The sequence below is a fragment of the Kryptolebias marmoratus genome, linkage group LG10 (genome assembly GCF_001649575.2).
Source record: "Kryptolebias marmoratus isolate JLee-2015 linkage group LG10, ASM164957v2, whole genome shotgun sequence".
In the NCBI taxonomy this organism is placed as follows: Eukaryota; Metazoa; Chordata; class Actinopteri; order Cyprinodontiformes; family Rivulidae; genus Kryptolebias; species Kryptolebias marmoratus.
This window is the reverse complement of record NC_051439.1, coordinates 20,806,448-20,830,237: the sequence shown is the minus strand read 5'-3', so window position 1 is coordinate 20,830,237 and position 23,790 is coordinate 20,806,448. Positions and strand designations below refer to the sequence as shown.

At 40.6% G+C, this 23,790-nt stretch overlaps 1 protein-coding gene and 1 long non-coding RNA gene across 3 annotated transcripts in view; one reads left to right on the top strand and one right to left on the bottom strand.

Annotated features, from left to right (window-relative positions):
- The first annotated feature begins 6,867 nt into the window (after positions 1–6,867).
- On the top strand, positions 6,868–7,339 carry LOC119617423. 2 transcript variants are annotated; one of them, XR_005233670.1, is made up of 3 exons: positions 6,868–6,900; positions 6,983–7,194; positions 7,278–7,339. It is a non-coding gene; the product is annotated as an uncharacterized LOC119617423 (long non-coding RNA). The 2 variants fall into 2 exon arrangements; XR_005233669.1 differs by having other exon boundaries at positions 6,874–7,194.
- A 5,999-nt stretch (positions 7,340–13,338) lies between these two features.
- Positions 13,339–23,790, bottom strand: part of gabrg1 (gamma-aminobutyric acid type A receptor subunit gamma1) — a 13,139-nt gene continuing 2,687 nt past the window's right edge. The window contains exons 2-9 of the mRNA XM_017434837.3: positions 18,656–18,816; positions 18,342–18,409; positions 17,037–17,257; positions 16,753–16,835; positions 15,309–15,446; positions 15,086–15,238; positions 14,690–14,892; positions 13,339–14,604 (exon numbers count right to left, since the gene is read on the bottom strand). Of these exons, the coding sequence (XP_017290326.1) occupies positions 14,323–14,604; positions 14,690–14,892; positions 15,086–15,238; positions 15,309–15,446; positions 16,753–16,835; positions 17,037–17,257; positions 18,342–18,409; positions 18,656–18,816 (1,309 nt within the window). The 3' untranslated portion in view covers positions 13,339–14,322. The remainder of the gene's footprint in view (positions 14,605–14,689; positions 14,893–15,085; positions 15,239–15,308; positions 15,447–16,752; positions 16,836–17,036; positions 17,258–18,341; positions 18,410–18,655; positions 18,817–23,790) is intronic.

Genomic DNA, 23,790 nt, shown 5'->3' with positions numbered 1-23,790 from the left:
CTCACTCCCTGACAGCTCACTTAATAAAACAGACAAGAATGCAACCTCTGCAGTAAATGTCTTTCAGGGTGCCAGTCATGTTTTATCTGATAATAATACTTTTATTCTTTAGTCACAGAGTATAATATTGAAGAGTGTTTACTGTAAGGGTAGAGACATCTGTCTCTCACACGTGTTTCTGCAGGGTTTAAAGTCGGAGATATGACAAGTTAAAAGGAGCAAATCCTGAGCTCAGATACAACTGAAGTCCATGAGAGTTTGAGTGTGTGGACCCTGTAATCTGGGAGGATTTCAGAGACACACTAAGTGAAAGAATATGATCTGATACATAAGCTTTATTAAAAAACATGGAAGGTTTGTGGTAAAGTTTAGACAGAAATCTCCGGTTGTGTAAAAACCGTTGAAGGTATCAAAATGTCTGTTCAGTCATGTAAAGTCCAACTTTCTGGGACTTGTTTAAACTTTAAATGATGTTTCTGCTGTGCTGTAAAACTCCAAAGACGGCTCAGTTTTCTTACTTATTTCAAGGAAATCTTATTGTCGTGTATGTGGACACGTTTGCAGATTTGGATTTGTTTAAAGCTGTAGGAAAAGTCACAAAAGAAAGAAATTGTGATAAAAATTGAAGAATATTTGCCTGCAGTTACGAAGGTGCTTCAGTGCTTTTGTACTGATATCTTTAATAAGCTGCACAAGTATGACAAATAACCTGACTATTTATTTGTCTTTTTTACTTTAAGGTTGCATTTCTTTGACTAAATGATGTCAGCTTGTGGTGATTTGAAACAAAAACCAGTTCAGGTTTAGCACACTGACAGAGGAAACTCTGTTTATCTTTATTTTTTGCTTCAAGATTTTTATTTTTCTGGACTTTAGCTGCTTTAACTCTCAGTTTCAGCCCTTTCACAGGATCATTTCCATCATATGAACCAAGCTACCTAAAGATCTTTATTGGTTTCATTGCAGTTTACAGTAAATTATGTTCTCCTTTTTTATTTCCCTCAGAGTCCATGATGTTTACACTGAGAATGCACATAATAAAGATGTAATATTTATGTTTTTTAATGTGCTGTATTTAAAACAGTCACTGGGATGTTTCCTTTAAGGGGTTTAAAAGCAACATTTTGGCTTCAGTAATCCAGAAATAACTGAGCTGTGATGAACAAAACAATCCAAATGTTTTCATTTTACACTTCAAACAACAAAAAATGCCTTACTGTTAGGATTTTTATCATTCTCATAATGATGATAATTAGCTGCATGAATATAAATGTTGGCAGACTAGCAGGACGTTTGACTTGTTGCTGTTTGACTGAGTCACAGAATAAAACGTGGAAATGACAAACAGCCTCTTTCCCGGGTCACACGAGAAGGAAACGTGCCTCCTGTCCATTATTCACACAAACTGTGACTCTTCCGCTCATTTTGCTCTGAAGGATGACAGTGAGCGAGCACGCCGTCGCATTTCTTTGTTTGGGTTCATTTAAGCGTCGGCTGTCTGCTGGATCCTTCAGACGAGAGCAAACAGGGAGCCTCGCCGTGTTTGCAAACTTCTGAAGACGCTGTTGAATATTTCATTAAAGATTTATCCCCAGGCTTCAGTTTCTGCAACACATTTAATCCTCAAAGCTTCCTGTGGTTCTTCTGCACAGAATGAAGCTTGTTCCCAGGTTGGACTCCAGCAGGGCTGTTCCTCGACTCTGGACAGGATCACAGGGCAGTCATGGAGAGGACGGTGTCTGGTTTAGGAAGCTCATTGTCTTTTCTCTGCTTTTTGCAAAAAGATGCGCTTCTGTTGGCGTCTTCAGGCCATGACCTTCAGGTGTGAAGAGAAAAAAGGCAAAGCTCTCGATTTACTGCTCTGTCTACGTTCTGACCCTCACCTGTGGATCAGAACATCGTGAGCTCAGGCCTGGAGATCCGGTGAAGAGCTCCATCATCCAGGAGGAACTCTCTTCCTCAGCTAAGGTGGCTCAGGATGCCTCCTGGGTGCCTCTTATTGAAGGTTTTCCAGGGAGGAGACCCAAAACTCGTTAGAGGGATTATGGAGCCTCTCTGACCTGGGATCAGTTCCAGATCTCCACAAGGAGCTGGAATGTTCCTGAGGAGAGGGAGGTCTGGGTTTCCCTCCTGGACCTGTTGCCTCTGCAACCCGACCACATCTGTGGACGGATGGTTGGATGGTTTTCTTTAATTGCATATTTTATTCCATTTATCTTTACCTTTTAAATAAAGTTTCATACAGGGATGCATAAAAAGCTCATTTGTAATAAAAAAGTGCATTTTTTTTCTTTATGTTACATCAAAGATCAGCAGGTTTTTTATATTTTACTTGAGTGAAATTTGGTAAAAGGTGTTGTTTCCTGCAAAAACATTTTCCGTCGTGCAGGACAAGGAGACAACCACGGTGAGTGATCACCGATGCATCTTGAAACCCTCCTGTAAAGAATCTTAACCTTTCCAACACAGGAGGAAAGCAACAAACATGCATAATTTATGTTGGAAGACGCTCTGCAGAGAGAGAACCATCGAGGCACGAGAGCGGCGTTAGTCATGCTCTGCAGCCGGTGGGCTCCTCCGAGTCTTTGTGCTCTGAAGAGAAGAACAAATTAAGACACGCTTACATGATATGATGATGTTCTCCTGCAGCTCCTCAGCAGACTCAAAACACAACTAAATATTTACCTTGTCTGTCATGTTCCATATTAAACCGTGTGTTTCATCCTGAACTTGGGAAAAACAGTCAGCTTTTCTCCTTAGACTGACCTCAAACAAGTCAGGCAGGCCGAGACAACGAGTCTCCAGAGGCTCTAAGAGCTTCATCCACACCTGAACCTCTGCAGACTCACAGGTCACGTCCTGGTCTGCTGTGAAGGAGGTGGACGTTAGCACTCCTTTCACACGGGGACACCTGACAGGCAGGACATGTCTCCAGCCGGGAGCCGTCTGCTGGGGCTTCCTGTGGGATAAAACTGGGATTCTCTCTGCGTCAAAACAAACAGTCAAGATATAAGGTCTACTTTTTTATTTTAATTTTCAGCCAGGACTAAAAAGGGAAGATTCACAATTTCAAAAACTACAATCCTGCATCTTTAAGATGAGAAATGAGTTAGTCAGAGGTTGTTTGGTTTAATTGTTTAAATGCTGATTCAGCTTTCACATTGTTGTTTTCCTGTTTTTTTTTCTGTTCATGTTTTGAAATCTAGCTACCTTTGCAGTCTTTGAGCTATTTTAGCTGTTTGCATATCAGAAATATTTAAATATTTTCCTGACAGAAATACATTCAGATCTCTTAAATTCTAAAACTCTGTCCTCTTTTGGCAAGTTTAGCTCTTATCTTTTAGCTGGTTCAGAGACGTTTTCTCTGAAGCAAAATTTGAAAAAGCTGGAATTGGGGGTCAGCAATTTAGTCTGAAAAGGTTGTTAAACATAATCTTGTTGTATCTCATTTTGTTTAAACTAGCAGAGAAAAATTAAAGTTGTTTTTATTCTAAATCCACATCAAATATTATGTGTTTTATAAAGTATCTTTCATTTAAACCTGTAAAAGCCACTAAAATGTCAGTGTTTACCAACATGAGAAACATTAAAAATAGAAAGAAGCTCAACTGAACAAACTCAAATAAACAGCTTCCTACTATTGTTTCTTTCATTTTTATGTTGTTGTTGTTTATGAGTGCAGTCTTGTTGACATTGCTCGAGGATGAGGACAAAATAGCACCCATGTGGTGCTTTGTTGGCAAAATGTCATTTTTCATGTGAGATCTGACGACTCAGCAGCTTCCCGGGAGGTTGTGTGAAGGTGTGTGTGCGAGTTCATTTGGGTTTCAAAGAGTAACTGCTGTAAAATAAGGCGTTTCATTCATTTGATTTATGGGTTTGTTCTGCAGTCTGTGCTGCATTCACTTACGCCTGGGAAATCAGTGTTTTTGATCTCCAACTTCCAATCAGAAAATTAGATTTGAAAGGCGTCTTCCATGATAATAAACAAAACTTTTTTTCTTTTCTTTCAGGCTCAAACAGAGAAACGAGACATTAAATTAATCCAGTTAAAATCTTATTATATGCAGCCCAATTAACATCAGGAGGGGAAACGCTTATTTACTTGTTATCGCACCTAAAACTCTTCATTACTAGGAGCCAAAATGTCTTTTAAAGCATTGGTAGGGGGCATGAAAACATTACAAAGTCGTAAAATATTTACTGAAACGCCTCATTTGGGAGTGTGTTGAAGCCTGAAATGCTGGATGAAGCAAAATAAAAAACAACATATTTAGTTTATTTTGTTTGCAAAGAAATAACAGTGAAAATACGTGTAAATAAACTGCATTTCTTTTATCTGCGTGATGCAAAATGACTGAAATCCACAGATTTTAATGATTTCTGTGAACGCCACGTCCCTTTAATGCTTGAGCCTTTTTGTATCAGGCACCAGAGTCATAAATCTCTGCACTCAAAGCAAGTTTAAATTGATTTTCTGTGACCTTTACAGCAGAAAAGGGAAGAAGTGGACCCACAGCCTGCCAATAACAGCAAGAAGAACAAACAGGTCCACTCGCTGCCGGGGTCGATATTTCAGTTTGTCACCATCTGAAGGAGCAGCATCTCTGTCGCTTCCGGACAAGACAAAGAGACGCTCCGTGGAGAAAAATCAAACCAGGAAATAAAACGTCCACATGTCTCCGACATAACTAACAGGCAGCTGTGGGACGCTGTTCCTGGGATGATCCCCAGCGTACGACGCTCCGATCGGAAAGTTTAAAGTTGACAAAAAAGCTGACGAATTAATTGGCTTTGGAAGAAAGAATTTCAGCTTTCAGGCTGTGACATTTACTCAAATCAGTGATAAAGTAATTATTCCTGCCACTGATTTACAAAATTTATAAAACTGACACTAGTTTCACCTTTAAATGTTTTAGTAAATAACAATATTTAACTTGCCTCCACCATATTTTTAGTATTTGGCAAAACGATTTTCCAAAACAAACCTTAATGGATGCAATAAAAGCAAACAGGGCCAGGTTTTATATTTGGAAAGTTTGGCAGTTAACACAGACAAAACCTGCAGACATGTTTGCACCAAGGCTGGAATAAAACTTCAAGCTTTTTCATTTTATAGGCGTCGGATCATAAATTGATTTGGATCCTTTGAAGCACAAAACTGCCACCTTTCAGGCCACAGTTTTAGACGATGAGATAATCTTACGCTGAGAAATGACAAATTTGGAGATATTTTGATCAAACCTTGAATATTACATGATAATATGAAATCTCACATGATCTGTTATTGTGTGGAGTTTGTGTTGCTACTGACTGTCAGCTAAAGGATCGCTAAGGTCAGTTAGCTGTGCCTGCCATCTTGGCTTGGGTTGTTTCTAAAAGTTAATCAGCTGATCAGGGTCGGCCATTTCTATGGATACACCTTAATAAAATGGGAATGGTTGGTGATATCAACTTCCTGTTTGTGGCACATTAGTATATGGGAGGGGTGGTGACCATGGCGGCCATTTTGGATCCAACTTTAGTTTTTTCAATGGGAAGAGGGTCATGTGACACATCAAACTTATTGGGAATTTCACAATAAAAACAACGGTGTGCTTGGTTTTAACGCAACTTTATTCTTTCATGAGACAAGTTTCTCACCACTTATAAAATGTGTTCAAAGTGTTGGATTGTCGATGCAACCCTCTTCTCCCACTCTTCACACACTGATAGCAACACTGCAGGAGAAATGCGAGCACAGGCTTCCAGTATCCGTAGTTTTGGGTGCTGCACATCTCGTATCTTCACAGCAGAGACGATCGCCTTCAGATGACCCCAAAGATAAAAATCCAAGGGGGTCAGATCGGGAGACCTTGGGGGGCCGTTTAACTGGCCCACGACGACCAATCCACTTTCCAGGAAGTGGAAATCCGTCCTCTGGTTCATGAGATATTTTGCCACAGCTACAAACGAACACACACACGGGCAAAAACGATACTACCTCTACCAAGGAGGTTCTGTTTCCAGTTCTGTTTGTCTGTTTGAAGTGAACAGATTTGGATGAAATCTTCAGGAAAAACCAACGGATTACATTTTGGTGCTGATCCAGATTATGATCTGGATCGAATTGTTTGTTAATCACGCTGTGGCCTTGGAGGAGGTTTCCTCTCCGAGTGCTTCTAGTTGCTTTTAGCGGCGGGTGATAACGAAACAAAACAGAGTTTCTCCACATTCTTTATTCTTCCACACACTTCACTCCTTCCAGTAAAAAAAAAGAAACGCACCATGAGATCACGTCTCCCAGTGAAAACATCAGTAGGGTTTCTTCTGCAGGTTCTCCAATCTGAAGGTGTCACAGCGAGCTCCAATTTCCAGACTGGAGGTGGGAGCCTTTCACCTTCCCGTGTCTTCAAACCCCATAATCACGTCTCACCAGGAGACGACAGTTTTCTTTATTTTCATCCCCTCATCAGCGCTCAGATTCAAGCATCGCTGCCTTCCTCCTCTCAGCCCACACACTAATTACAGTTAAAAGGGAAAAAAAGAAAAAAGAAAAAGGTAAATGACTTCAGGGATGTGAGAAAGTTGAAAACTTCTAACTCACAGAATTAAATCTGCCTCTCATCCCATTTTACCCAGCAGCTGACTCTGCACACATGTAGGACATGATTCTTCCTCCTGGAATCAAATTCATCACCACATTTCAATTAAAAAAAGAAAAAACTGTGGTGATCCTGGGGTTTTTGGGGCTGTGTTGCTGGTGTGTGTGAGTGCTTCCTGGTAGGCGTGGCCAGGCGAGTGATTGACGTCTCGTCAACTCTCCCTCCTCACCTGCAAGTGATCTGGCTGATGGCGAGGACAGGAGTATTTAAGGCGGTGGCAGAGACCAGACCAGCGCTGGAGCATTACCTAATAGTGGTAAAGTCGCTGAGCCTCTGAAGAAAAGAATTGTTATTTGTAACCCTGTGCTGGTTAACCTTGTTTCCGTTTTTGGTCTCAGGAAGATACCTCTGTTCCCGTGAATCCAGTCTGGTTTCTGTTTTCGGAGACTCCTGTCTACGCAAGTACCTACCTGTCCTCTCGTGCCCGTCTGTCTGCTTCACGTCGTCTCCTGGAAGGAATTACTCACCACTGGAAGGATCACTCCTGCCAGCCTAAAGCCTGAACTCCCCACTGCGTGCTCCCTCGAGCTGTTGGACTCTCAGCCCATTAGTAAGAACCTAATTTCAACAAACCGTCACTTACCATTCTCGGGTTCGTCACCTCCGTACTTACCGTGTCCCTCCCTCTTTCAGATCCCGACTCCCGTTCCTGTAAATAGTATTTTCCCTCACTGTAAATAAATCACTTACCGTTATCTTCTGGTCTCCTGTGTCTGTCTGCTGCCGGACTGCTCAACTAAGACTACTCTGAAACCTGACAAAAACTGAACAGAAATGAATTTTAAATCGTCTGACTTTACAAACAGCCGTGGAGGAGACTGATCCTCAGCAGTTTACAGGATTAGACTTTCAGAGCTGAAACCAGAGATGAAGATTGTCAAAATCAGACAAAAATAAATAAATCGGTGGTTTTGATTGAACTTAGAGAAGAGTTGGAGCATGACAGTGATGTTTTTGCATGTATACCATGAATTTTTGGATGGATTTTATCGAAACTCTCAGAAAGTAACCATAGGTTGTTTGTCTACAACATATATTCTCAGCAGGAGGTGATCTTAGTCCAAATCTTTAGTTTGAAAGGTTCAAGGTGATGTCCATTCCTTCCAGGTCTTTAATTTCCTTCTGATTTGGTTGGAAAAAAATCCAACATGGATCCTTTTATAAACAGCTTTAAGTTTAAGCTTTTTGCTCCGGTTTTTAAAGCCTTTCTGCAGCCATTTCTGCCTTTTCCCATTTTCAAACCAACACCAGAGTTCATTCCTGCTCACCACAAAACCTTCAACTCGAATGAAAAATAAAAAAAGGGTTTGATGAGTCTTTACAGGCAGCAATCAGAGCGACACGTTGAATCCAGATGAACAATCTTTTTCTTTTGTTGCTCTCAGAAAGGCTTTTAATTGAGTAATATGCTTCAGAAGTATCTAATTATCTGTCATTATAAGAACTGGTTAAAATGTCTAAAATGATAAAGAAAATAAGGCTTATTTCTTCTATAAACATGAAGATTTTTCTGTTTTATAAACCTTTGTGGCTGCATTTTTTCTTTTAAAGCGATGCTTGTGCGGTTTTCCCAACTGGGATTTTTGCAAACAAATAGATTTCACAACTGATTTAATGAAGTGATTTAAAAAGATGATTAATCGAGGGTTTGAATGTTGGGGAAGCAGGACATTCTGATGAGAAAATGGGCTACAGGAGCGAGACGAGGGCATAGAACGAGCCTAGAGAGAGGGGCTATATGGGATGGATGTGGGGTCTATGGAAACATAGGTGCCCATCATCCAAACTGGCTACGAAACAACCTTAAACATTGGCTCCATAGTAAAAGTGTGAGGAGAATCAAGACTCTCTGGTTTGGTGTGTTTTTAGACAAAAAAAATCCTTATTTTTTGAGGCATTTTTATACTGAAGTTCTTTCCAGGTGGTGTAGAAGTTGAAGCAGAGTGTTTCTACGCGTCGATACATCAGGTGGTTTCTGAAAGTTACAAGGTTCTGCAAAATTATACAGCAACATACTGATATTAGAAAATTTAATTTGTACTTTTGAATACTTAAGTATTTTCAAAAGTGAGTACTTCAGTATTTTAACTTAAGTACATTTTTGACTCAGCAACTTTTACTTGTAGTTGAGTAAGATTTGACCATGAGTATCAATACTTTTACTCAAGTACTATAGTTGAGTACTTCATCCACCACTGGTCCTCAGGGCCACCATCCTGCATGTTTTCCTTGTTTCTCTGCTCCAACACACCTGATTCAGAGGTGAAATCACCTCTTCATGTTCTGCAGAGGCCTGTTTATCACCCATTGATTCAAATCAGGTGTGTTGGAGCAGAGAAACAAGGAAAACATGCAGGATGGTGGCCCTGAGGACCAGGATTGGAGACCCCTGATCTAAGATCTGAACACACTAATGGGGTAACAGTGGCAGACATCTAACACCAGTTGTGTCCTGGTCCTGGAGGGCCGCTGTCCTGCATGTTTTCCTTGTTTCCCTGCTTTGAAACACCTGATTTGAGTGACTGAGTGATTAACAGGCTTCTGCAGAACTTGAAGACCTGCTGAAGAGCAGGGAAACATCTAAAACATGCAGGATGGTGACCCTGCAGGACCAGGATTGGACACCATTGTCTAAGACAGAATGAGAAGCTTGGACTGCACCAAGGCCTGACATGATCCTCACCTGCTGGCTGAAGAAACTGCCTAGCAGGACCTGGAAGGGGCCTGTTTCTTTAAAATAAAAACAAAAAAACAAATGGAATGAACCAAATTCTTGAAATTAAGTAATTAATCTTATTTAATTAATATATAGAGACTTTGGGAAATATGTGTAGTTTTAGTGCTGCTGAACTTCAAGGCTGAAGCAGCTGAGGAAAGTGACAAGAAGAACCATTTTTTTGAGTGTGTGTGTCCTCGTGACAAGAACTTTAAGTGATTATTTCCTTTCTCTCTTCTGGATTATCGCAGAAGCTCCAGGAAATTCACCCACATCATCATCATCTATCAAATCTTAGAGAGTCGCACAATTTCTTTGCATTATTTCCATTAAATCTCGATAATAAAACATAAAACAATAATCTCCTCTTGGCCCCTCTGTGGGTTGTTTTCAGCACAAAGAAACAACGTGTTGGATTTTCAGGCACTGCTTTATTTAGTCACAGTGTATTGAGTTAATCACAATACAATATGAGCAACATTTACACAGAACAATGTGGTCCACAGGTACATGTCAGGTGTGTTCATATGGCTTGAGTTGAATAGTAAATATAGCTCTTTGCACATCGTACAGCGAATGTTTCTGAGGTTGTTGGGCTGGAAAAGAGAAATAAAAACTAAAAACAGCATTTTGATTCTTTTGAAAAGTTTTTAGCCACTTACAATGAGGCAACGAAACATTTTCAAGTAGCTTTAAAACACATTTAAATGAACGTTTGCTTCATAATGTTTATCTGTACACTTCTTTTTTTAGTTTAGACAAAAAGCTGAAAGACAAAAAAAGGTTGGGTGACAAATTTCACATCCTTCGAAAAGGCCATCAGCGCTAACCTCACGGTAAAATATCTAAATATTTAAGTTATATTCTGCTAAGCCCCAAAAATCAACGTTTGTACTCATTCTGCTGCAAACAAACTGAACGTGAAGAAAAACAGATAAGGCAAAAACATCCCTTCTCCCACAAGTTAGGTCGTTTTTCTTTTGGTCCAGATTCGTCAAAGCTGCTGTGGATGCTATGTGATGTTAAAGAATTTGTGATGCTACTAAAAATCAGATTAATAAATAATAAACGTGGAGGTGCAAGGGTTACAGATGAGTGCCGCTGCTGCAGAAACAGGTCAGAGGAACGTTTGTGTTTTTAAGATTCACCCAAAAAGGAGGACTTTGTTAAAATAAATGTTACTTTTGTTTTTCCACGGTTCTACACGTGACTCTACTGGGTTTTTAATATCAGTAATGAAAGACTAAAAGTCTTTATTTAAGCTGAACTTGAATCGTTTTGACCAAATTAAACCGCAGTTATCGAACAACAGAAGTCATGTTTGCATAGATTACATCAGTACATTCCTCACGTGGTTGATTCAACATTTTGAAGAAACCTTTTTAACAAACATGAATTAATTAAAGGCCATGAGGTTACAGTCGGACACATTTGGTGTTTAACATCTGCAAAGACTTCATCTAAAAACAACTGATGTTTTTTAAGGATAAAATCCTAAAAGATTAAAAAATACGTTGTTTTATCGTCATTATTTCCAGGGTCATCTTTTTACCGTGACATTTCAGAGTCAAAAAATAAATGTTAGCTTTTATAATCATTATTACTGCAAAAAAATAGATGATAAGCCTTTATTTGAGCCAAAGTTTAGAGGTTTTATGGCTGAAATTAACTTTTTTCTAAATATTTACAGGAAAATTGCAGCATTTTTAAATTAATAATATATTTTTAATATAAATAATGGCACTGATTAATTAATTCTGACAAGGTTTGCACAATTTCTCAAGCGACTAAACATATTAGGAGAATCCTCAGACAAAATCCTTTTCTCTTCATGTATTAAAAAGATGAGAAATTGTAAGAAAAATTACAGATTATTCAACTTAAGTTCTATTTTAGTTTTTATATTGGTAGAAAGCATTGATTTGTACCAGAAACAACTGCTAAATAAGTGTGTATTATAACAGAGAAACCATCAAGAGAAGAATGAAAGGGTCTATTTTTATAACAGCCCAAGTAAAAAAAATAAAAAATAAAAGAGACTGTTATTCAGTGAGGTAACCATGGCAACAGTGATCAGTCTGCCTCCGAACAACACCAAATCATGTTTTCATCTGCAAATAACACCTTCTTTTTACAACACCTCGTTTTACAACAGAATAATTTGGAAAAGGATCAATTTAGTTTGAATCCAAACACTAAAAACCAAACAGGTTCTCTGTGTCCCCAGCTGGGAGCTGTGGGAGAACCGTAACGGGACGATCACCTTCCAGACCTTTTCTTATTTTTGTTTCTCTACATCTTATATGTACGCTACAAACAGAGCTACTTAAAGACATTTCTTCCTATTGCATTAGGGGGAAATTGTTTACAAATAATCAACTCAAAACTTTGATTTTAATTCCGATGCTTCAGAGCTGCAACTGGTTTTGCGTTTCACAGCTGTGATTCTCCGATCCCTAAGACGGAACCGCATCAAGAACTGGCATTCATCAACAGCTGACAGAACCACAGAGGCAAGGGGAACCCTTCGGGAAACCCTCGTCAAGCTCTGCGCGAACAGGGTTACATTCACAAACGTCACTTCTGTGCAGAGAAGTCTGTCTGGGATGGACCAGCTTCGTTGGGAGAAATGAACCAAAGAGGAAGAGGAGCACGCAGACTGGTGTCAGCGTTAAGTCCAAAAGCCCGGTTCTGTAATGGTCCGGGCTTGGATCAGAGTTCTGCGAGGGCAGCATTAACGCAGAAAGGTCCAGCAGAGATTTCCCAGCAACATCTGCTGCCTTCAAGACCACTCTGCTCACATTTCTGGACATCTTAAGACGTGTTCTCAGGAAGAATGGGACAAAAAAAGAACCACCTTAAACTCGTCATCACTTTAGATCTTCAGCGTCAAAGCAAAGTGGGGAAAACTTAAAAAAAAATACTTTTTTTTAGTTTGGATACTTCCAGTGTTATGTGTTCAAATTCCTCTTTAAACTGAAAACTAAAAAAGGTAAAAATAAAAAAGTAGGTATTTCTTCACAAAGAAAAGTGAGTAAATTCAGTCTTTGGTTGGCTAAAACGCAACCTCGGCGTAACCTCTGTAATGCCAAACTACAAGTCGAGTTTATGAACCTCTGCCATTTCCCAAGAAATGATCTGTCTTTCAAAATGAACGCATGACTAAAGTGAAAAAACAGACAGAAATGACACAAAGGTAATTGTTTTTACATTATGCTACTGACAGCTGCCTTTAAAACTATTGCTGCGCAGAAAGATAGGATGCCGAGATGTATTTTACATGCAACAGATATGTTTAAATGCAAATTCAGGACTCCATGAAGCAGGGATGCACCGATACCAATACTAGAATCGGGTATTGGTTTAACACTATATGTGTGTACTTGTACTCAGAAATGTTCCAGTATCGCAGTACTGATACCTCTTTCCAGCAGGGTGATGTTCACCTCTCAGCTGAGCAGTCAGGTGGAGTGATGTCAGCTGTGAGGAGGTAGGGCTTTTATGGTTTTGGTTTGTTTTGTTTATCAGTTGGTGGCGGTGATGCAACATGAAGTTATTTGCTCTCTGCCAATAAACACCACCAGAAGAAAGAGAAGACGAAGAAGGAGGTATTTCAAAGTGGACAACTGAGCAGAAGAGAGAATATACAGATCTGAGCCTGAGCTTCCTGACAAGCTCACCAATCAGGCGAGCGGATGAAGGCCGGTGTAGCAATCAATCTACTCCATTCTGATGAGAAGTTTCCCACCACGGGTCACTGACCAGCTTGGAAAGCTGCTTAACGAGCTGCTTAATGAGCAACAGCTGCAGACATGCTCTCCGAGGAAGGCGCTCAGCTAACTTGTGTTTCACCGTAAGTGGCGCTCTTCTTCTTCTGGTCTTTATTTTAGCAGTAAGGTAGCAAAGCTGCGCTCTTCTTCGTAGACATTGAGTTTGGCTGCAGCTGCACACAGTTGCAGCACCTCCTACAGGAAACTGGTGGAGCTACGCAGAGAACCACGCCATTCAAAAGCCTTGTTTGGATTCATGTTTCTACGGCCCTGATTCTAGGCTAATGCCTTAAAACAGTGACTTATTTCTGCTGTTTCTGCTTGTGCTGCTGCAAGCTGGTTGTCTTTTAAAGAGGTAAGTGACAGAAAGTGTCCATTGCCTTCTTGCTTTCTTATTGTTGGTTAAATTTTTGTTTTTGGGTAGGAATAGTATCCAAAATATATATAAAATGGACAACAAATGTCTGTGAACACATATAAATCATATGTCGAGGCAGATTAAATTTGTAATTAAAGGAATGTGCTATCGGTGCATCCATATTATGAAGAACTGAGTCTTTGTGAATGTGTTCAGTAAGGAAACAAACAATTTAACAGCTGGAAGTTTGAAATTAACAGCTGGTTTTCTTTTTCTTTTCTTTTTTTGGATGAACAGCACATCAACTTGATTTGTAACATACAGTATGATACATCAGAATATAAAATCTGGCTGTCATAAAAACAATCATAATCCCCATTATCAGTTTCCATAGATTAACTTCTCTTTACACAAACGGCTGGCCTTTCAAAAAAAATCCAACTTTTAAAAGAGGGAACAATGTCCCTTAAATCCAGAGCGCAGCGCACCTTCTCTTTTCTGCTTTTGAACATTATATATAGCACAGCAGCAAAGAGTAAATAAAAAAGTTGGGTTATTTGATGGCAATATCTCCTCTATGCAGGCTGGAGTTTGACATGTGCAAACACTTTTAATCCACAGCTGGTTCTACAAAAAGGTCAGCCTAACATTTGTAAGTGTTCTTGCTTTTTGTCGGGATCAAGATGTAGAGCAGAGGACATGTTAGCACGAGTATGCCATGCCTTACTGCAGCCAGGCTGATGGTAGGATTAGAGTAAGAGTTGTTTCCAGCTAATCTAAAAGCAGATGAAATGTTCGCAGATGTTAAACTCCAGCTAGTTAAACTGTTGTCTTTTATAAATACAGATAACCTATCCAGTAAACTAGATTGAAAAGGCCGAAAGCAGTGGGGAAGAATATTCTAGAGTAAGAATCGATCTTAGAAACTCGAACATGCATCCTGTTTTCTCTCCAGGCACCTGATCGGCAGTCATCAAAGCAGCAGAAGAAGCTGGCGCAGTCTTTTCCATCTAAACAATCATACGCGTAGTCGTCGTCCTCGTGATAGGGCACAATGTTATTCATCTGCAACAGGGACGCCCCAGGTCGGATGTTTACCATGCTGGGGACTTTCTGCTGCAAAGACAACATGAATATTCCCATTTAGCTGGCTCAAAAGCAAAAAAATCTAATAGAAAATGACCAAAAAAATGCTTGGTACCTGTGTGTTGTTGTTGGCTTTAGTCTTCTTGGTCTGTCGGTTGCTGGTGAAGTAGTGCAAAGTGCCGTACTCCATGAGAGCAGCGAAAGTGAAGATGAAGCAGACGGAGACAAATAGATCCATGGCGGTGATGTAGGAAACCTTTGGCAGGGACTTCCTGGAGATGGTGCTCAGAGTGGTCATGGTTAGCACTGTCGTGATGCCTAAATGGGTGAAACATCTCATGCATGAATGATTTTGTTCTTAGAAGCACAAGAAGTACAAATCAGGGACATTTTAAGGAGTTTAGGACAAACTTGGCTCATCTTCGTTGGTTTAAAAGACAATTAGGAGACATTTCTTTATTGATAACGTTACCAACAATAACTTCTGCATGAAGAACATCATATATCACACCTAGAGATGTTCGGGCTGGGACGGCATCCTTGTTGATCCAGAAGGAAACCCAGGACAAGACCACGATCATGCTGCAGGGGATGTAGGTCTGGATGGTGAAGTAGCCCATCCTCCGACTCAGGTCGAAAAAGATCGTCATGATCACGTACTCCCCTGAAAGTTAAACACGTTCAGATCAAATGAAACAAAAACAACGTTTCTAACTCGGTGTGTCCCGTCTGACCTGACTGAGTGTGCGCCACGTCAGACGTGTTCCTCATTCCCACAAAAGCAAACTGGTAGAGTCTCCAGTAACGCTGGTCAGCCACCTCCACCGCTCGTCTCTGCCATCGATACATGATCTCGTTCTTCGGATAACCATCTGCAGAACACCCCGTCGTACACAGGAGACATCTAAAATTAATCCTGAGTGCTGGCAAAAGTCTGTCATTCAATGTAAATTAAACATAAACTGTGTAAAAAAGATGGAAGTAGCCACTATGTCTTACATTAAAGTACTGGCTTTAATTAATGCCCATTAAAAAAAGCGTGCACCTTATTGAGAAGGCAGCATATTTCCCCAAACACCTCCTTCATTGTTTCTTTTTAACAAGGTTTATCATGAATAAGGACCTCATCAGTTCATTTGAGATTTCCCCCAGCTTTAACAACATGGACGGTATTTGTACCAAAACATGGATGAATAATCAGAACTGTAAAAGGTTAAGTGCAGCGCTCATAAACAGATACTGGAGGCCTACATTCAGACCGGCGAATTGATTCCTGATCATTAGGTGAGAGCTGCCGTTAACGAGAGCAAATATAAAACCAGCAATATCAGGGTAGACATCCGGATGCCAGGGATGTCTCCTCACCACTGGCTTAAATTAATCTCTTTATTTTATTGGTGTTATACTATTTCATTGTAAAACATGTCCGATCCAGACCTCCTGGGTTTGTGTTTTAGATTAAGATTCTAACATTGTGTGTATGTGCTAATAAAGAGAGCGGTAGAGATTTGTAAAAGTGAGCGTTACCACGGTGGCTGCCTCCATTTATTTGACACAATTTACGACCGACTGCGGATCATGGAGAACACGGCACCACAGAGAGGCAGAGGGGAGCATTCGAGATGTCGCTGAGCTGCTCAGTCTCATGAAAATTTCCTCAAATGAGCAAAATGTTTCTTACTGCTGCACAATTATGGAAAATGACTCTTTGTGGAAATAAATGCATTTCTTAGTGTGTGTATTTGGAAACGACCAAATTTGTGTGTTATTAGCGCACTGTGGTGTGTGCTCATTTGATGACATTTACTGTGACTGCACTCCTTCTGACATTTGACCTCAGTGCTATGAAATAGTTTTTTGTTGCTTGAAGATTAGGATCGTGATCTGACATGAGAGGTAAAAGCACAATGCAGGAGACAAATGAAGGATGACACAGACGACATGAAAGAGTGCATAATTCATTAAATTTGTCAGAGAAAATGGCACAGGTGACCTCTTTCTGCTGGTGGAGCAGATGATAGATTGATTCAGCCTCAAGCAGATGGGCTCTTTGACAACACAGGCTTAGCAAATGTGCTAGAACCTCTTTCTGAACAAGCCACGAAAGCTGAAGTCAAGATGGCGGGTTCTAAAATGAGATGGGCGGGCGGGGGGAGGGGGTTATGTTCGACCACCTACAGCTTGAAAACTCCAGCGGACACGAGTGCTCATCCATTGGAAAGTTATGCAGCTTAAGGTAACACTCCGCATTTATAGTCAACCTGACAAAAACAGAATTGTGACAGAGAGAAATTAAGTCTCAGAATTCCTGTTCTGCTTTTACTGAAGCTGCTGTTTCTTAGGTTACACCAATAAAAACAGGAAAAAAAATAGGATGCACGCACTGACGCTGCACAGAAATACAAATATCTGCAGGGTTGACATTAAATTAAAAAACAAAACTGGCTTCCTGAGGGTCCTACCTCAGGGTGTACATGACCCTCCCGTTACTCCACAGCCTCAGGAGCCGGTTGGGAGTCGTGATCCAGTGGGCGTCGGATTTCCGTGAATTCCTGAAAAAGGTGTCGGGAATCCATATTTTTCCCACCATGTTGCTGTTGAGCATGAGCAGCTTCATGGTGCTGTTGAACTTCAGGCGGCTGTCGTACCACGTCTGGGCGAAGAAGATGTCGATGGTGTATTCCTGCAAAAACAACAAGCGAACAGAAAACGCCAACGACATGAAACAAAAAGACTCTGAGCGGGAGATTTCCCCTAAAAACCCGTGATTTTGTGCATGATATTACTTTCAAGGCTTAGCTAAAACAGCTATAACCTCAATTTCTTAATAATAAATGACTTTTAGTTTAAAAACTCTGGCAGGAAAGGTGGTGAGGAAAATGCATCCCTTCAAGAAATGCTGTTTTAGACTTTTAACTATTGCATTTTATTATATATCACAAATAAATTATAACATATCATATCATATTGTATTATATCGTATGTACTGTATAATATTATACCATATTGTATTTTATTGCATATTGTATCATATTGTATTGTACAGAGTCGGCCATTTATATGGATACACCTTAATAAAATGGGAATGGTTGGTGATATTAACTTCCTGTTTGTGGCACATTAATATATGGGAGGTGGAAACTTTTCAAGATGGGTGGTGACCATGGCGGCCATTTTGAAGTTGGCCATATTGGATCCATCAATGGGAAGAGGGTCATGTGACACATCAAACTTATTAGGAATTTCACAAGAAAAACAACGGTCTGCTTGGTTTTAACAAAACTTTATTCTTTCATGAGTTTCTCACCACTTATAAAATGTGTTCAAAGTGTTGGATTGTCAATGCAACCCTCTTCTCCCACTCTTCACACACTGACAGCAACACGGCAGGAGAAATGCGAGCACAGGCTTCCAGTATCCATAGTTTCAGGTGCTGCACGTCTCGTATCTTCACAGCGGAGACAATCGCCTTCAGATGACCTCAAAGATAAAAGTCTAAGGGAGTCAGATCGGGAGACCTTGGGGGGCCGTTCAACTGGTCCACGACGACCAATCCACTTTCCAGGAAGTGGAAGTGGGAGAAGAGGGTTGCATTGACTGTGCATCATATTGCATCATAGCAGTCTGCACTCTCAGCAACATTTCATGATAGAATCGCTGAATGGAGGTTGCAAACTTTATAACTGCTCTTCTAAATTCATTCATGAGCTCAAGAGGTTAAATCCTTCCGTCTTTATAAAAGTAAAATCCAGAGGAAGCAGTCTCACCATGTTGATGGGGTCCACTGGGCCGATGCTGTTGACGTAAACAGCTGTTTCGATCACCGTCGGCCGCACTTCAACACAACAGAAGAGAAACCACGCTGACATTCGCAACATTACATTAGGCAGTTTTAAATCATGCAAATGTCGTTTATTTTCCTAAATTTGTTAAATATTAAGTTAAATGCCGACTGAGTCAGTTAATTTTGTTTGTCCTAAGCAACAGATGTTACTCTTGCTGAGTCAGAAAACCTCTTACAGGTTGTGACTTACGATCTTTATGCTTAAAAAGAGAAACGTGCTCTTAGGAGATCCCTCACCTCCGATGTCAGGCCGCAGTTTGTTGTCGTAGCCCTGCAGCAGCTTATTCAGGATCAAAGTCACGTCGCTCTCGTAGACCTTCGGGGATAAGACCCAGGTTTTATTAATGGGCACATCCTCATAGTCCTCGTCCTCCTGTTTACTGGGCCCAATGGCTGAACTGTGAAGGAGAGCAAACTGCGTAAAACACACACACAGATTCCCAGCGATCGACTTTCATTTAAAAAGTGTGTGTGAATACAAGAGACAATATCTGGCTTCATTTGTTTTGCCTCGAGGAGACGATCAAAAGCTTAAATATTCTGTGATACCATCAGGACCTGAGCTGAAGGTCTAAAGTTAGATTTCTGAGGAAGATAAATCAGGCGGCTCGATCTCCACCTCTCAAACCTCCAGGGGGAAGCTGAGGTGTACTCAGGCCAGATGGCATATTTAATCACACAACCAATACCTCTAATTTCACATGCCTGGAGGTATTTAAACTCTGCTGTGTTTGAGCAAAAAATTCATTTCAGAAGTGTAAATACAGCCGCCCTGACGGACACATTAAGCACACTTTAATTTCATTTTTTCCAGCCTCTAATAGAAGCTGTTGGACAGCTGCATGCATGTTTGAAAGCATTAGGTGTAATTTAAAGAAATTTAATATGCATGCAGCTCCTAAATGGTTCTATACTGAATCAAGATAAAAAATGATTTCTGCACACAAACAGAAAAGTCATTTGGTCCTCATCAGGTTGTAAAGATAGCTGGAATATACCCGGAGATTGGCAGATGGTTTAAATCGAACCTGGTGCAGAATATTTAGTCAGTGCTCATTACAAACAGAGTTATATCCTCTCTGTGCCTCATTTACTGCAGGGAAACAAACACAAAGTCGTTAACATCAACACTGATGTTTCTGAAAATTGAGTCTACAGCCAGATGATGGAGGAGGTGAGGTTTCGTTCTTTTACATCAGCAGCAACTTCTGATTGTAATCTTCTTACCCACAGCTGAAAGACGAAAGGCAGGTCACAATGTTTTCGTCTCTCTTTAACAAACAGACACCAATCAACATTAATAAAGACGAACGAAGCATCTCTGAGGAGTGTTTTTTAGCCAAACAGGAAGCCAGTGGACAGATGTTTTCTCATTCCTTAAAGATGAGCAGCTCCAGCTGCAGAAAATAAAAAGACCTCTGGTCTAAACCTTCATATAAAAAGTTATAACCTAAGATAAATAAAATGAGGTAAAAAACTTTTGGTTGAAAGGTGACATATGATTGAGGTCCTGTCTTTAGTTTTGCCATATTCTGAAAAATGAAGTTCTCAGGGAGAGAAAAAAGAAAAAAGAGTACTAAAATCTGCGCCATTGGGTCATTGTGTCACGGATGAAGTCAAGTCTATTGAATTAGAAGTCATCCAGGAAAGAGGAGCTTAAATCCTGGGCTGAACGCCAAGTCCTCTGGGTTTTCTCCGGTATCAGGTCCGTGTTTATTAGCAGGGAACAGCAGCAGCGTCGTTTGGCACAAGCTGAGCGTTCACCCAAGTGGAACCGCCTGTAATAGAACCAGCAGGACTCATCAGCGAACAGACTCATAAAAGTGCTTATAGCTCTGTTTAAGTTACAACCTGAGAGAGCTGCCGTTTGCACCGAATTCACTCTGAACCCAGAGAAAGTCTCACCTCCATGCAGAACCCCACAAACCTTCTTTTAGAGATAAAATAAGCAGCTCAATAAGAAGAGATTTGATTTGTTTCATTGCTGTTTTAAAAAAACAGCTTTGACTGCAGCAGAAACTGCTGAGCTTTTATTTTCTTTGCTGAAATAAGCGCTGATCTGATATGTGCTTTATAAGCTAAAAGCTGTCCTTTATGTGTTCTGTATTATTGTGAAAAAGCACAAAGTGCAGCGTCCGTACGCCTCGGGCTTTCTGAAGTCTCGTTTATTTGCAGATATAAACTGAAAGGACACAGGAACGATCTCAGTCTTATTTGCAGGACACAAAAAAAAACTGAAATTTTATCACAGAGTCGCACAAGGTGGCCTTTGGTGTCGGTTCCTGATGATAAACAGTGATAAACTGTGACAAGATCCTCGTAGATCAGCTGGAGGAAAGGTGAATTAAAGTCACAAGTCCATAAAACATTGCAGTTTACCAGCAAAGCGTTTAAAATTAAACATCGTTTACATTAAAGGCTTAAAGAAAAGAGTCTTGTTAAACTGTGATGGGACGCTGTGTAGGCAGGACTTTCGGATCGATGGTCCTGAGAACGCAGATTCTGGCTCCAAAAATACAAAAACTGACATTTTGGCTTCAATTCTAGGAAACAGCAGGTGGTGGAGACCCTTTGTCCATCTTTATTAATGTCAGTGAGTGGGAGTAAGTGTTTTAAAGCAAAACAAAGTAAACTAAGGGGCTGAGGATGAATAGATTTTGTGATAAAATGGCAGATAAACTAAACTGAACCAAAGTCAGAAACCAGAATTTACAGCTGCAAATTTCAAACAAGAAACTTCTGCCCTTGTTATTAACTCACACACTGACTGATTCAATCAGCTACAGCTCACTGATCGGGTCTCAAGTTTGATCGTAAACCCAAATTTAATCACAGATCGGCTGCTAAAAGAAGGCAGCATCCACTTTGACATTATGTTTGGCGTATCAGCGTTCATGCGGGGTCCATCAGAGGAACTGAGGCGTACTGTAACCCACGGGGCCCGCCGCCTTCAGCGCCACTCGGCTCCTGGAGCCTTTTATTGACGAGTCACTGATTCCACATCAGCTCTGCCTGTTATTGCAAGTCGTCTCCTCCGATCGCCGAGCTTAAACCAACAAAACAATCTCTGCCAACAGCTCTTTGCAGACAGAAACACTGACAGCTTCATGAATCTGCTGAAATGACAGCAGTCTGTCATATTTATCCTCTTATTCCTCACAGCTTCAGGCACGGACAGAGTTTCATCATGATGTGAGATTCGTCCTTCACATAGTTGCTTTCAATCATCAGGTTACCATGCTAAATTCTGTTAGCCTGACAGACACTGTGGTCGGGTGAAACATAGCAGCAGTGGAAGAAATTAGAGGAAAATACAATCTTTTTATGTTATATTAACTTGTCAGTCACATCCCTCTCTGCCTGGAGGACCAGAAGATTTGTGCTGAAGAAACCAAGCTGACTGAATTATCATTAAAACAACTAAAATCTTTGTAGGTTTTTATATCGGCTCGTTTCTTTTTCAGCAGACTGTCCGTGTTTCTGCACAGAAACTGTAAAATAAAATATTACCGTGTTACTTGAGACAGTAAATGTTACGGTCTGATCCAAAAGCAATGTGGTTTAAAACTTTTACAACTTTTACTTCCAGTCAGAAGCGCAAAACTGTCCCAAAACATCCTTTATTTCCCTGAAGTTTTTAACAACATGGGAATTTGTAACCGCAGTTCATTTAGAGATTTAGAAACTTCACCTATAGATAACCTAAAGTCTGTGATGTCTTACATTTTTACCTGCATGATTAGCTTCAGTTTTTGTGCAGCCGATTTGTGCAAAAGCTCAGAAACCTCCTGTCCAACAGCTAGAACTTTATGTCGTGTTTATATAGCGTCACCATTATTATAAAGAACCACACATCCAGTGATTCCAGTTATTCTAAACGTTTGACAAGTCAGAGCAAAAATGTCATTTCACCTTGAGTTTAATTCTGCGTCCAACACAAGAACCTGCCTTGAAAGATATGTGCAGATAATTAAAACGAAGCGGGCAATTTGAGAGACAAATGAGTCTAAGGAGGATGACATTGCATTGCATTACATCAGATCATTTCAGCTTAAATTTTATAACTTAAAAGGTTAAACTCTAAGCTTTCTTTTAAGAGGCAGAAATGAAAAAAAGAAATTGTTGACTCACTGGCTGATTCTCTAAAATCTGCTGTTCAGATTCCTTTTTATCTTTATGAGAAACAAAGACCAGAGATTATCACTGAGTGAATGAAGTGTTGACTCATATACATCAACAAGCAATAAAAACAAAGCATTAATGCTGCAGTGTGATGCTTCTACGCTCTTAGCTGGTTTCTGTCCCCACACCTTATACACACACTAACCAGCCACTTTATTAGGCACACCTTGCTAGTACCAGGACCCCTTTTGTCTTCAGAACTGCCTTAATTCTTTGAGGCATAGATTCAACAAGGTGTTGGAAACATTCCTTAAAGATCTTGGTCCATATTGACATGATGGCAGATGTGTCAGCTGCACATCCATCAGACCAGGCAATCCCTTACTTGCTTTGGTGAGCCTGAGTGAACTGCAGCTTCAGTTTCCTGTTCTTAGCCGACAGGAGTGGCTCCTGGAGTGGTCTCAGCCCATCCGCCTCAAGGTTGGGCGTGCTGTGCGTTCAGAGGCGGTTTTCTGCAGACCTCGGCCGTAACGAGTGGTTATTTGAGCTGCTGTTGGCTTTCTATCACCACAAACCAATCTGCCCATTCTTCCCTGACATCAACAAGGTGTTTTCATTCACACAGCTGCCTCTCGCTGGACATGTTATGCTTTTCAGAACTGTTCTTTGTTGGTTGTGCGTGAAAATCCCAGTAAATCAAGAGTTTCTGAAATGCTCAGACCAACAACCGTCCTCTTTCTTTCCTGTTCTGTTCGGTTTGAACTTTAGGAAGTCGTCTTCAACACATCTAGATGCCTGAAGGCACTGAGTTCCTGCCGTGGGATCAGCTAATAAACCACACGTGTCAAACTCAAGGCCCGCGGGCCAGGTCTGGCCCTCTGTAACATTTCATCCGGCCCTCTAGTCTGGGACAGATCAAGTCTCTGATTCTTATTTTGCTTAAAAAAACTGAGCCTAATTAGTGAAGTTTTCTCTTCTGCTTCCAGCTTCATCCTTCATCCTTACGATGTTGTCTACAGAAGTCGGAGCGCTGGTCCTTGTACTAATTCTCTGCCTTTTTTTTTTTTTTTTTGTTGCTCCTGGTGGAAGGCGGACGTGTTTCTTTTCTCTCTGTCTCCTGGCTTATCGAAAATGTACCAGCAAAGACTTCAAGGCAGACTCAAAACAAAGTCAGCCTGTTCCAAAACAACTCTGTTATTATCTACATTTGGCTTCCCGATGTGGCCTTGAAGGCCAAAGTTTTATCAATT